The sequence below is a fragment of the Castanea sativa genome, chromosome 3 (genome assembly GCF_040712315.1).
Source record: "Castanea sativa cultivar Marrone di Chiusa Pesio chromosome 3, ASM4071231v1".
Classification (NCBI taxonomy): domain Eukaryota; kingdom Viridiplantae; phylum Streptophyta; class Magnoliopsida; order Fagales; family Fagaceae; genus Castanea; species Castanea sativa.
In genome coordinates this window covers 35961207-35975404 of record NC_134015.1, presented here as the reverse complement: position 1 = coordinate 35975404, position 14198 = coordinate 35961207, and the positions used below count along the sequence as shown (strand labels likewise).

At 34.7% G+C, this 14198-nt stretch overlaps 1 protein-coding gene across 1 annotated transcript; it reads left to right on the top strand.

Annotated features, from left to right (window-relative positions):
- The first annotated feature begins 507 nt into the window (after positions 1 to 507).
- Positions 508 to 5437, top strand: LOC142629594 (U-box domain-containing protein 44-like). Its single transcript, XM_075803603.1, has 4 exons — positions 508 to 857; positions 1321 to 2847; positions 2940 to 3237; positions 3309 to 5437. Exons 2-4 carry the CDS (start codon positions 1630 to 1632, stop codon positions 4880 to 4882), a joined length of 3090 nt encoding a protein of 1029 aa, XP_075659718.1. The 5' UTR covers positions 508 to 857; positions 1321 to 1629; the 3' UTR covers positions 4883 to 5437.
- Positions 5438 to 14198: the final 8761 nt, after the last annotated feature.

The following is a 14198-nucleotide window of genomic DNA, read 5'->3' as shown; positions in this document are numbered from 1 at the left end:
AATAAATAATAAATGAATTATTCGTATCAGTTAACTAACTATAATAGAATTTTCTAGCATGAAATTGGTAACATTGATTCTTATAATTCTCAGACAACATTTTATTTTTATTTTTATTTTTTTAAAAAGACCTATTTAAAAAGTTATAAAATGAAAAGTGACTGCAGAGAGTCATGGTTAACAATATCATTAGCCTTATCTCATGGAGCTGCTAAATTCACTTGTATGCTGCCAAAAACCTTGTTTGTAACTTAACTAATGCGCCTTTGAGTTTTCAGCTAAGTTGTCAAGGATTTAAATGCTCTTTATAAGTATAGAATTATGGAGGGGGAAAATCCCTTGTGTGCTACGCGCTATGCAAAGCCCCCAAAAGTCTTGAGCACGTGATTCTTCTAACGCGTCTAAAAAAATACAAAGAGACGAAGTGAGGTGAGGGTTAGCATAAGAGACTTTTATAGTTAAATTGTATGCTTGGTTAATTTAAGTTGGTGTGTGAAAACTTCAACTGGGTCCCCTGAACATAATGCAAAAACAAGGACATGAGAGGACTTTCTCTTTTGAACTTGACCAGCCCCGGTTTCCTCTTCAATTTCTTCCATTCTTTGCATCCTCTCGCCTTTCTTAAAGTCCTCGGGACAGTTTTCTCAGCCCATTTTGCAGAACCACTTGTGAAAACCTCAACATTAATAACAGCTTTCTGTCTCCTTCAATTTTTTTAGACAGTCATGACCCATGAATAACAACTTCCCAGTGACTTCACCATATCAAGTTCAACTCTGGATTATGGAAACACAACCCAAGAGGGACTTTTTGGAGTATTTCCAACCAAGAATTTGCCTTCTGAATCATCTATACAGGTCAGTAACTTGGGCTTATACTGTTTTCTTTTTCTTTTACTTAGTTTTTTTTTTTTTTTTTTTCCTTTCTTCTTCCTGAGGATTTTAGACTTTTAGTTGTGCTGAGTTGACTCATAAGCCTATTACGTAACAGTTATGCTAAAGTTAGTGCTAGTCTGCTAGACAGCAGGTTTCAACAAACATGACTTCTAAATTCTAAAATCAAAGCAAATAATAATCTTTTAGAGAATATGGTGAAAGCACTGAACAGTGAGTTAAGAAAAAACATATAGTTATTAATTACTTACCCAACAGCCATTAACAAGTAAAGCTTCATAAAATTGCTTCAAATGGCACTACACCTCTTCACAGCAATAGGCAACCTGTGGGCAGAAAGAGGAGTTATGTGAAAAGAAAATCTAGTGTAATCAAATTTTGTACCGCAATTTCAAATTCTAAATGTTTTTTAATTTGACGATTGCAGAACTGGATGCTAATCGAGTTGCTTCGAATCATTGGTGGAATAGACTGACCTAATAGGGAAATCCTGATGCCCCAAAACAGACCTTAAACTTTCAGCAATTTTGGATACCCAGCAGTTTAGGTTCATTAGTGAGTTAGTTTGTAGACCATCTCAGTCCACGCCTTTAAGATTGAATCGAGTTAAGACTCCTACCACAACCAAGAAAGTTTTGGAGAAAGAAGGAAGGCAATATCTGTCTTGCAGTTCACACTGTGCTAAAAGTGCTTGACGCTTGTCTTTGGTACCTAGATAGTGGATGTTCTAGACACAATGGACCTCAATGTAGGAATCAAGGATGTACAGATGGCATTACTACAAGCACTATGGGATAATGTAACACAACAGGCAATCGAGCTTGTTAGTGAAACAAGGGATGTGATGCTGAACAAGAACAGCTTTCAGGAATTCTCCAATAATATTTTTAAGCTTAAAAGCCTCCTTGGCTCATTGAATGCCAAGAAAGTTGTTGAAGCAAGAGGTTTAGAATCAACAAGAGCTGCATTGGAGAACTTGAATTTCCAGCTGAACAAAGCCTGCAAGATCATTCAAGATTGCAAATCTGGTAGTCGCATCCATATCTTATTTAAGTCAAACTCAATACTCTTGCAGATGCAGGATATGGCCAAAGATATTGCAAAGACTATTTCCTCGTTTCAGCTAATCAATCTTGATATAACCTTGGACTTAAAGACTATGACTAACCAGATCATTGAGAACTTGAGCTCAATGGAGTTTCAGTCAGCATTAGCAACAGAAGCAATTGCTTCTGAGATAGAAAATTCAATATCCCAGAGCAATAAGAATCAGGAGAATGCTGTAAAGCTCCTGGAGAAGATTGCAGAAGCTGTTGGTGCTAGTGTGAATGCGTCCATGGTGCAGAATGAATTGGAACTTCTGAAGCAGGAAAAAGAAGAAATGGAAGCTCAAAAGAAGCAGGCAGAGGCATTACAATTATCGCAGTTGATTCAGTTTTTGTACAGTACAGAAATTGTTACGAGGCCACACGATGATGAAAGAATTGCCACATACCACCAGCAATACCCAATTGATTCATTCATGTGTCCATTATGCTATGAGATGATGGCAGACCCAGTTGCAATCCCCTGTGGCCACAGCTTTGAGAGTAAAGCCATTCAGGAATACTTTGAAAGGGGAGAGAGAAAGTGCCCTACCTGCAGACAGGAGCTCCTATCCCTGGATCTTACGCCAAACCTTTCCCTTCGAAACTCTATCGAAGAATGGAAGCAGCGAGATATGGACTTAAAATTCCAAGCTGCAGTGCCTGGAATCAAATCAGATGACTTTTCTAGACAGAACAAGGCCTTAGAGGACATGCAACTTTTGATGGAGAAGCCTTCATATGCAACCAAAGTTGCAGAGGAACAACTCATACCAAAGTTGGTGGAGATACTTAAAGATGATAAATTAAATAGTGGAGCGGCACTAAAATGCCTTTACTACATAGCTAAATATTGTGATAATCACAAAGTAAGCAAATGCTGAGTGCAGTAGCTGATCACATTACTATTTCATCTTCCACCTAACTAAACGTGATAATTTTTGTTGCTTGAAACTTGCAGGAAGCCATTGTTGAAGCAGGGGCTGTTCGTCGCATCGTGAAGCAGATTTATAAAGATGGAACAGAACCAGATGCCATTGCAATCTTGTTGGAGCTATCAGAAAGAGAAACCCTTGCAGAGAAAATAGGAAGTACAAAAGACTGCATTCCTCTTTTGGTTTCTTTACTGTCAAACAACAACCCTGATGTATCACAGAATGCCCACAAGGTGTTGCAAAATCTCTCCTCTAATACACATTTTGTCGTTAAGATGGCTGAAGCTGGACACTTCCAACCATTTGTTGCTCGCTTTAACCAAGGTAATACCACACGCTCATATGATACACCATCTAATGGCAAGCCAAACCATAACCTGAGTCACTCTTTGCAGGACCTCAAGAGACCAGAACATTGATGGCTGCAGCATTGATACAGATGCACCTCAAGGACATCAACATTCAGGTCTTAAAGGACAAGCAATTCACGCATAATTTAGTCCAGATGCTCTCTTCAAGTGCCCCAGCATGCAAAGCAACTTGCCTCAGATCTATCAAAAAGCTTGTAGAGTACCCCAAGATGGTAAAGCGACTTCTAAAAGATCCTGTTACAATACCTCATTTGCTCGGTATCATCTCATTTGTTAGGTCTGACCCACGAGAGAAAGAAGAAGCTGCAGAGATTCTTGCTCTACTGGTTGGAGCTAGTCAGAACTTTGAACTTCAGAAATATCAGGGCTTGCAGGAGCTACAATCGAAGCATAATGTCAATCTCCTTCTGCAGCTTGTAGCCAGCTCTGATCCTCAAACAAAGGTTCAGTTCTTACACCTGCTGGTTGAACTCAGCCAGAAATCTGAGACAGCTCAAAACCTAATTCGACAAGATGAAAATGCGGTGGGGCAACTCTTCTCTTTGCTTCACAGTGACCAACCTGTGGTGAAGCGGTGGACAATGAAGCTGATATACTGCATTTCTGAAGGTGATCCTGCAGGGGTTTCGCTACCACCATCTCCTGCAAAAGAGTTAGCAATTACCACCCTGGCAAGCATCCTCACGTCTTCACTAGATATTGAAGAAAGGTCCACTGCCGCTGGAATCATTAGCCAGCTTCCCCCTGATGATATTACTATTGATGAGATACTCTGCAAATCAGACACATTAAAAGCCATTCATGAGGTGATTTGCAGCACTGATGAGGAATATAATGGAAACAGGGCACACGCTGACCAGGGTACATCTTTACTAGAAAATGCTCTAGCAGCACTTATGAGATATGCAGAACCTACCAAACCTGAACTTCAGAGGCAAGTGGGCAAACTTGAACTGTACCCTTCACTAGTTCGTGTTCTCTCCAGGGGCAGCTCACTAGCCAAGCAGCGAACAGCTATTGCACTTGCCAAACTATCCCAATCCACCAGCCAGTCAGTCTATGATACAACCATGATGACAGAGAAAAGCAAGCATTCCATGCCAATGCTGTTTTTGACTAAGCTTCTACCAAACATGTCTTGGTGCTGCTCAACCTCATCAACAAATGGAATCTTATGTTCTGTTCATGGTGCAGCTTGTTCACATAGAGATACATTCTGCCTCGTCAAGGCTGATGCAGTGAAGCCACTGGTGCGAACTTTGAGTGAGACAGAACCTGGTGTGGCAGAGGCTGCTTTGACGGCACTTGAAACATTGTTAACAGACCATAGCACACTGTTTCATGCAACTGCAGCCATTGTGGACAACCAGGGAGTGGTGGCCATTCTACAAGTCCTCGAGAAGGGGTCTGTATCTGCCAAAACCAAAGCCTTAGACCTCTTCCAGAAGATCCTAAACCATACACAGATCACCCAAACATTATTTCAGCGGTTTGAGGGCATCCTCATACAGCTACTTCATGACGATGGTCTCAAAAAAAAAGCAGCTTTGGTGCTTAAGCAAATGAAAATTCTTCCAGAGCAATCTTCTTACTTCTGAATTCATTCCATCCAACAGCGGGAAACTAAAGCACAGCATATGGTCTTCAATAGTTGAACTGGGCTCGTAGGGAGTTGAAAACAGTTATTACTACACCATGCATTGGCAGAAGTTGATAATGTAGGAGGTTGAATATGCACAAGGACTTCACCTTGGAAAATTTGAGTATTTTTCTTGGTGAGACAATGCCAAAAAGTAAGCAGAAATGATACCCATTCTAAGATCTCATTCATAGAGGTACGTAGGAACGAAACAAGCATAACATAACCAACGGGCATAAATAGCCATTGTTGGCCTTGTGCAGAAGCTGCAGCTCCTTAAACTCAGTTTCTGGGAATGAAGCCATCCAGTTTTTAGTTTATAGCCAAATTCAAACATACAATGGGGGAAAAAGATCTTGTTTAGTTTTCGGGCAGTAAGTCGAGAGCTGGGATAGTATATATAATGGTCACTGTATTTGTGGATAAATTCAGTACATAGTCTACAAATTGATGCTGTTTTGTATGAAATGGAAAAATGCAATTTTACATTCTGAAATCTGTCACTCACAAAGGATCTGCAACTCCATCACATTTCTATGTCACCAATAACACTTTGCATGAAACTTAAAACCATGTACGATCTCAATGACTTTTATTACAAAGCATTATCATCCATATCAGTTAAATAAATAGTAAAAACCCCATTTACGATTTCACCCCACAATTCCAATAAAAGGGAATCACACTGCTAATGGTAAGTTAGGACACATGATGTTTATTGGGTTGACACAAGTAGGAAAAAAAAGGCCCCAAATTTCCACCACATTGTTCTCTTCTCTTTTATCACTGGCATTCTAAATTAAGCTTTTATTGTAAAGGCATCACATTCAGAAACAAACAAGTAGTAAAATGTGTAGGGGAAGAGAGATTCAGCCTCACCCGATGAAGACCCACCACAAAGAAAGTAGGCCATATTGGACGAGAACTTGAAGCCGAAGCTTTTGCAATCGGATAGGCATTTTGAAGAAGGAGACGCCGTCTCTGTTATGGAAGCAGTAGTGAATATCCCTTCTTAAGAAGAACTCAATGTTGAGAAGTAGCTGGATTGGATGATATTTGGGTGCTTCCAACTTCCAAGGTATTGGTGCAATAGTTAACCTCTCGCTCTCGTAGAGAAGTAGTAGAAGTGGAGAGGCCCGAGAGGGGGAGTAGAAGGAAAGGGATGAAAAATATATTTGTCATCTTTTTTTTTTTTTTCTTTTTTTTTTTTTTTGGTATCTTGCATGTATCTGACATCTAATAATATTATATAAAAAAAAATATTATATATATATATATATATTTATTTTTGGTGAAAAAAAAAATTATATAAAAAATATATATTCATTATAAATTCAAAATATATTCAACTAATTATCATTTTTTTTTGAGAAAGAAGACCCGGAATTGAAAAAACTAATTATCAATTTAATCAATAATATTTAACAAAACTAATTAAATAAATCAAATTAACATATGTTTATAATATACACATTTAAATTAAATAAACTTGAAAGTAATATGCATTATCTATGAACTAAAATAATTATTTATTTTCATCATCTTATTCAACCAACTCTATCTAAGTTGATGTTATCCTTATATTCATTATCTTGTAAAAAATTTCAATGACATTTTCTTCAGCATCATCATCTACTATCTCTTTTCTTTTTCTCTTATTCTAATAATTTTTTCCTTTATATTTTTCCCTTGAATTTTATCTTCTTAGACTTATAACAACAATAACGAAATAAAAGATAATTATATTTTCATTTAATACTTTTTCATAGCATAAAAAACAAATTTGCATGTATGAAAGATAAGTGTTAAGTGTGTAGTCTAAATTTTGTATAAGAAAGAGAAGAGGGAGAAAACTCATAAACATGTTATTTTATTGGACACAATTACAATTAAGTATTTTGATAATTTTGTGTTAAAAAAAATCTAACAACTTGTTTATATCAAATAAAACCACAAATTTTACACACAAAAAAAAAACTAATTTTAAACTCAAATGTTTATGTATCGTACTATACGTATACGATACGATTCATATAATACACACATATGTATCTTACAACTCATAAGTACCTATAATACGCTATTACTATGTGAAACTTTTTGTATACGATACGATATTGACAACTATAGATGAAAATGATTTAGTTAACATTGTTTGTTTTCTATTTTCATTTTTTGAAAATTGTGATCCCACCTATGCAAATGACTTAAAAAAAAATGTACGGGGACATAGACATTATCCATCACCAACAAGTTTACAGTATCTCTATTTTGTCACCTATATTTTCATGAATTTTAAACATGGGCAAAGTGGTTTAGGCATATATTAAGGAATTTATGAGGATGTGCACATGTCTAGACTGTTGGTGGAGAAGCACTGATATTAAGAGTGGATATTTAATGCTTCTTAAGATTGTGAAGCATTCATATCAACTCGTACAAAAATTTCTGTCTATTTTAGTAGAAACCTTCTTCTTCTTCTTTTTTTCTATTTTACATACTCATTTTTATAATAATAAAAAAAAACTCATTAAATTATCTATTTTACACTACATTTTATTAAAATATCAACTTTTATTTTTATTTTTATTGTTTCTCTTTCTTCACATAAAGCGACTATCATTGATTTTTTTTCCTTTATCTATGAGATACGTAAAAAAAGAATAAAATAAATAAATACAAAATGAATAATTTCAGTATATTTTTACACGGTTATGGTAACAGAAATATATTTTTACACAACTTTACATATCCTGATATGGGTGAATATTGGATTTAGTTGGCTAAAATGTGGTACTTTTTTTATTAGGACAAAATTTAGTTACAAAATTGGTTGTAGCCTTAACTTACAACCTTCCTCAATATCTTTTATTGGAAGTAAATTTTGACAAATTTATTGTTGGATTATATTTTTTTTCTTATATCCTCTATGCCTGCAAAATTTCTAAAAAAAAAAATTAAAGATCAATAGCTATGTCATCAATAAATTGTAAGTTTTTGTTGTTTGAAATTATGCATAAAATATAAGCTTATAGATCATATAATAAATAATATCCAATTGGCACAAAATTTGACATGAGTATTAAGAGCGTAAAGAATTTTAAAACTAAACCAAGGCAAAAACTATTTTTGCCTTTGGTTCCCAATTCAATTCGGTTTTGGCTGGGTTTTTTACTGCTTTTTACCAATTTTAGGAGTTTTTACTAGACGAAACTTGTGCCCAGTTCCCAATTGAACTGGAAGGACTATCCGGTTTGGTTTTTAACATCACGGTAAAGAACATGCAATTCAACTGTTAAATTTTCAAAATATGTAGTAATTTTAAAAAAAATTTAAAGGAAGTTGTAGCTTTGGGCTACCAATTTTAAAGCTAAAATTTGTCCTTTCTATTATAAAAGTATTGATACGAGTGCCCTAAAAGGCATTCGGAAAACTCAATAAATCTCAATGCTTGTCATGGCAATATGCACTAAAAAAATGACATAAAATATCATTATAAAATAAGTGTAAATTTGAAGAAACAATTAACAGAAATAATAGAAATCCTATAAACAAATAAGAATAAGTACAAAGTGTGTTATATAAGAAAGATGAAGAAGAATTACAAATTTAAAACTTGTGTTAGTGACGTATTGTTGTAGATAAGGAAGGAGTATCACGCTAAGAAGAATTAGCCATCAACATTGGGTCTACCAATCATGTAGAAAATTGAATCCTTTGTTGGTAACGCTTTTGATTCTCTCATCCCCTTTCTACTCTCTGCTCTCTTCATAGATAGCAAAAATTAATAATACATAAACGACAGACACCATTGGTTGAAATTCAATCTTAACTATCCAAAAAAAAAAAAAACACATAAGCAAAGAAACTACTCAAAGCAATTCATAATTAAAAAAAAAAAAAAAAAAAACAAAAAACAAATGTAGTATCTCAAAAAAGAAGAGAAAAAAGGAGAAAGAAACCTGAAGAACAGTAAGAGCTTGTTTGACATTAGTTTTAGTTTTTAACTTTTAGTTTTTATGTACAACATTTTAAAACCTCATTTTTTTCCAGCTTTTTCTCACTTTTCCAAATTTTTTCAAGATACAATTTTACTTTAGCGCATTTTCAGTAAAAATTTTTAAGCAAAAAGCTATATTAGTTGTTCCCAAAAGAACACTTCTTTTTTAAGGAAAGAGTCAACAAGGTTATAAGCCTATGCCAATTAAAAATAACCAGTGTCCATAACCTTATAATTGCACTTAGTCCGGAGGCTACAACAAAAGGAAAACACATTCAAAATAATCATTTCCTCAAAAAACAAATCTCAAAATAATCACTCATCAAAATTTCAATTTCCAAAAAACAGTAATTCAAAAATACTCCTTGCAAAAAATTACCCAAAACCAATTTAAAACAAATCCAAATTAAAGTAAATATGCTAAACAAAAACCACTTCTAACCTAACGCCCAAAAATTTCTCCCTCTTTCTCTTTGTCTATCTTTATTCATCTTTTGTTTTTAATTAGTGTAACATTTTTTCAACAAATCCTTTTGTGTTTAGTTAAATGATGACTAACATAATACAATATAATGCTATAAACTTTCATTGTTAAAATGCAAATATATATATATGGTGTTTACCATAAAACGGTGAGAATTCTCATTAGTTGTTCTATAAAATTGTTATTTTGACACATCAAAACCCTATTTTATTATTTTACTACATCATTTTACAAGATCCCCTACATCACATGTTTTATTCTTTAATTTTATACATTAAAATAATATTTATAACATATTAAAATAATATATTAACTCCTCAACAACAACAACAACAACAACAACAACAGTAGTAGCAAAACCACCATTGCCGCAACAACGACCAACAACAACAACCACTGCTGCAACAACAACACTGACAGCCACTACCAGCACAAACCAATTACCAAACTCATACCCACAACAAATCCACAGCCACCACCGGCATAAACCCACATCCACCAACGCTACAAACCCACAACCACCACTGGCACAGACCTATAGCTACCAACACCATAAACTCATAGCCACCACCACTGGAATCCTCCCATAAATTAAAAATCCAAAACCATCAAATTAAATAAATAAATGCAAATCCCCATGGCAAGGTTTGATATGTGTTGAATGCCGAGCAGAGGGCGAGAGAGAGAGAGCAAAGAACACTGATCCAAAATGCCGGCTCACAACCCACACAACCACAATCGAATCCACCATCAAATCACAACAAAAAAGAAAAGAAACCACTGCAATAGAGATCGGCCTTTGATGCTCTGCCTGGGTTTTGTCGGAGAGGGAGGCAAAGATGTCAAGCAGAGAGAGAGAGAGAGAGAGAGAGAGAGAGAGAGAGAAATGGTCTGATGTCTATGTAAGAATGAGAAAACAGGGAAGAGAGAAAATAAAAAGAAAAGAAAGAGGGCCCCACTTGAATAAAAAAATAATGTATATTTTACAATTAGTGAACAATGCGATCTCAAATTTAAGATTACATTGTTCATTAATGCCAAATATTTTGGCATTTAAAGCACCGGATGATAATGATTTTTTAGTATTTGGTATGTTAAATGCCAAATATTTGACATTTAACACACTTGATAAAAATGCTCTACCATTATAGCTTTCCGCTACAAAACGTTATAATTTTTTGCTTTGAAAATGTGAATGTCCCAAAAGTTTGAGTGGAGATATATATTTTACGGGGCAAAACATGAGATACTTTGGGATTTAACTTTTTCTAATGTTTGGGCTTAAGGGTGTAAACATGTTGGGTTTAAACTTTGATGTGGGCAACTGGGCAAGAGATAAAGTTGCAGACTGGGCTTAGGATTTTAGATGTCGTAGGCTGGTTTTAAGGGAAATGGCCTTGTTTCGGATTGGGCTTGCTAAAGGGCTGAGGTTTTAGCTGAAAGCGACTGGGCTAGAGTCATCTGGGTTGGACCGGGTCTAACCCACTCCCATTTATCTCAACACAATCCACTGACTTTTAGCCAATCAAATCCAACGAAATATATAAGGACCAATGAGGTTCTGAAACGTCATCAATTATCATTAATCTATTTCTTCTTCTTGCTCTGTTTGTTTTGGGATAATGTTTTCTAGAAAATGAGCTATTTTCCAAAAAATCATTTTTTATAAAATTATCCAATTTTCTTATGTTTTGTAGTAACTTTAAATAAATTGAAAAACTGTTTCTTAATTTCTACTATTTAGCTTGTTGTATGATAGAGTTGTTTTATTAAAAAAATTAGGCTCTGCTTGGGAGTTCATAAGGGAAAGGAATGGAATAGAATGGAATGATCATAAGGGAATGGAAATGAATGAAATGGAATAGAATGTATTTAAATAAGGGAAATGAATGGAAAAAAATGAAATAGAATGAAATTAAGTAACCTTGATTGGATGTTTTACAATAAAGGAATGGAAATGAATGAAAATGAATGGAATGTAAGTAATCTTGTTTGGGAATAATATGGAGGGAATGGAATGGAATCATTTTATGACAATATTACTATTAGACCCATATTTTAAAATAAATGGTTGAATATATAGGGGTATTTTGGGAGTTTTAGTAAAAAATTCATTAAATCTAATTCTATTCCCTCCCATTCCTCCCAATTTTGGGGGGAATGAAAATTTGAGGTTTTAAGGGAATAGAGAGAAATGAGTGTTCCCTCCTATCCATTTCATTCCCTCCCACTTAAACTCCTAAACAAGGGAATTAACTTTTCATTCCCTCCATTAAAACTTTCAAACAAAGGAAGGAAAGAATATTTTAAAATTATTCTTTTTCATTCCATTCCATTCCCTCCTCCCAAGCAGAGCCTTAGTGGAAAGCAATTTCTTAAAATAAGCCACACTTTTTCTGTTGACCAAAAATAATTTTTCTTTGACTCATTTTTTTTATTATAAAATGCTACCAAACACTAAAAATATGGAAAACTATTTTTACATAAGATTTTCGGTCCATCAAAACAAACGAGTAGTTAATTCTCTCTTAAACTTATCAGCCGTGAATTTGAAATCTCTAACCCTCTAGCTTTCTCCTCCTATGGCTATGGCTCACCTTGAGCTCATTGTCCACTACTCTCCACCACCCTTCTCAACGGTGGTGATTCGTGAGTTCACCCCCCATCTCTCTCTCTCTAGCTATCTCTACCTCACTTTTATTATTATTATTATTATTATTTTAGCTATTGGTGAGAATCCTTCTCCCTACTGTTGTTTGTTTGTGGATTTAGGGATTGATTGCTCCGTTGGTTCTAAAGATTTGGTATTTGGGTTTGGGGGTTTTAAGAAAATGAGGATTTTTGTTTTGGGTTTTGTTCCAAAGTGGGTTTGAAGTTTGATGTGTGTATTTGTGTTGTTGTTTGTGGGTGCATGTGAATCTGTGGTCATTTGGTATGGATTTTTAAGGGTTTCAAGTTTAACATGCCTGTGTGTGTGCTCTGTATGTGTTAGTTCAAATCCCTGTGCTACTATGATAATGGTGCATATGATAATACTAGATGGTAATCAATTTGTGCTTGGTTGTGTGTGTCTCTCTGTTTGTGATGATTTTTGCTTTCAATTTGGATCCTTTGCTTGGTTCTATTACCATATTTTGCTACTATTTTGCTTCCCGAATTAGGTAGTGTTATGGGTAAGTTTGTTTGGAGCCTTATTTGATTTCCCTTTCTCCTTCTTTAATGCTTTGCCACTTGCTAATGTACTACTGCTGCTCTTCTTCTTTACTCCTAGTCGTTGTTGTTGTATTGGGTAAGTGAGAATAGGAATGACCTTTTGGGGGGGGGGGGTTGGTTGAAATTTCTGCTGTTGTGGTTTTTGGTTTATGAATGTTAGGACATATTTTATGTAATTGGCTAATCTTTTGACAAAACACACTTTACTTGTAATTAAGTAGATTTAGGATGAGTTTAGTACTTGAAGAAACAAGTGTTCAAATTGAGTATTGAAACTATGCAAGTCTGACCAAGAAACAAGTGAAGAAGTATTATTCATTAAAGCTCGATAGATTTCTCGACAGAAACATCTATTGAGACTTAATGAAGAAATCTCGACAGAAGCTCAATAGAAGCTGAATCTATTAAGATCTACAAAATCAGAATTTTCAAATCTAATTTTCAACCCATGTGAAATATTTGTGTAGGGTTTCTTTTCTCACAACCCTAGACATATATAAGGCTTATTTTAAAGGCTATCACAGTGGGTGTGCATATAAAGAACATATGAAAAAGTGACTAAGTGCCTTATTCTCTATGTAAGAAGTTACTGCGTCTTTTGTGCCTTAGGGTTTTGTAATCAAGTACTTCTTGATCTTCATTATTGATGAAGTGAAGAACTTTGTAGCTAACAACATGTTCTTCAAGTTGCTGGAGTTAGTCACGTATTGGGATCCATGCATCATTGGTTAGTCATGTACTGAGATTTGTGCAAAAGGGTGGCGTTCATATATTGAAGAGTTCAAAAGTTCTGAAGTGGTAGAATGTTTCTTCTGTATGTTTATTTACGGGCATTGTAGAGTTTAGGGATAAAATGTTTTGTACTAGATCTGAAACTTCTCTTTATTATAGTGGATTGCTTTTCGGGAAAGTTTCCCCCTATGTTTTTTACTATGAAGCTAGTTTGTTTCATTGGTTTTCTTAAGTCATCATATCTTATCTTATTTACTATTCCGTTGTGTATGATATTGATGTTTGTTTGTTTTAACAAAGTTTATTCATAATAAATATAATTAACAACTTGGGTTTAAAATATGTTAATTCTATTAACCGGGGTCTAAATTTCCTAACAAGTGGTATTAGAGCGGGTACACTCTGATTGGATTAATTTCCTGAGTGTGATCCTTAACCCCCGTTGTCATGGATCGTGGATAATCTCTTTTGATTCTTCCTTTATTTGATGACACTAATTATGAGTACTAAAAGTTTGTTTGAAAGTTTTTTTGTAGGCTCTAGGTGAAAAAGTATGGCAAGCTGTTAAAGTTGGCTGGATTAAGCCAAATGAAGCATCAGTGGATTGGGATGAAGTAACAATCAAAGCGGTAAATTTCAACAGTAGGGCCTTGAATGCTTTGTTTTGTGGGGTGACTAATAAAGAATTCAAGAAAATATCATCCACGAGAGTTATTAAGGAAGCATGGACCATTTTTGAGACCACCTATGAAAGTACCAAAACAGTAAAAATTGTGAAGATTCAAAAACTCACTAGTAGTTTTGAAGAAATAAGGATGGAGGAGGATGAGATCTTTGATGAGTTTT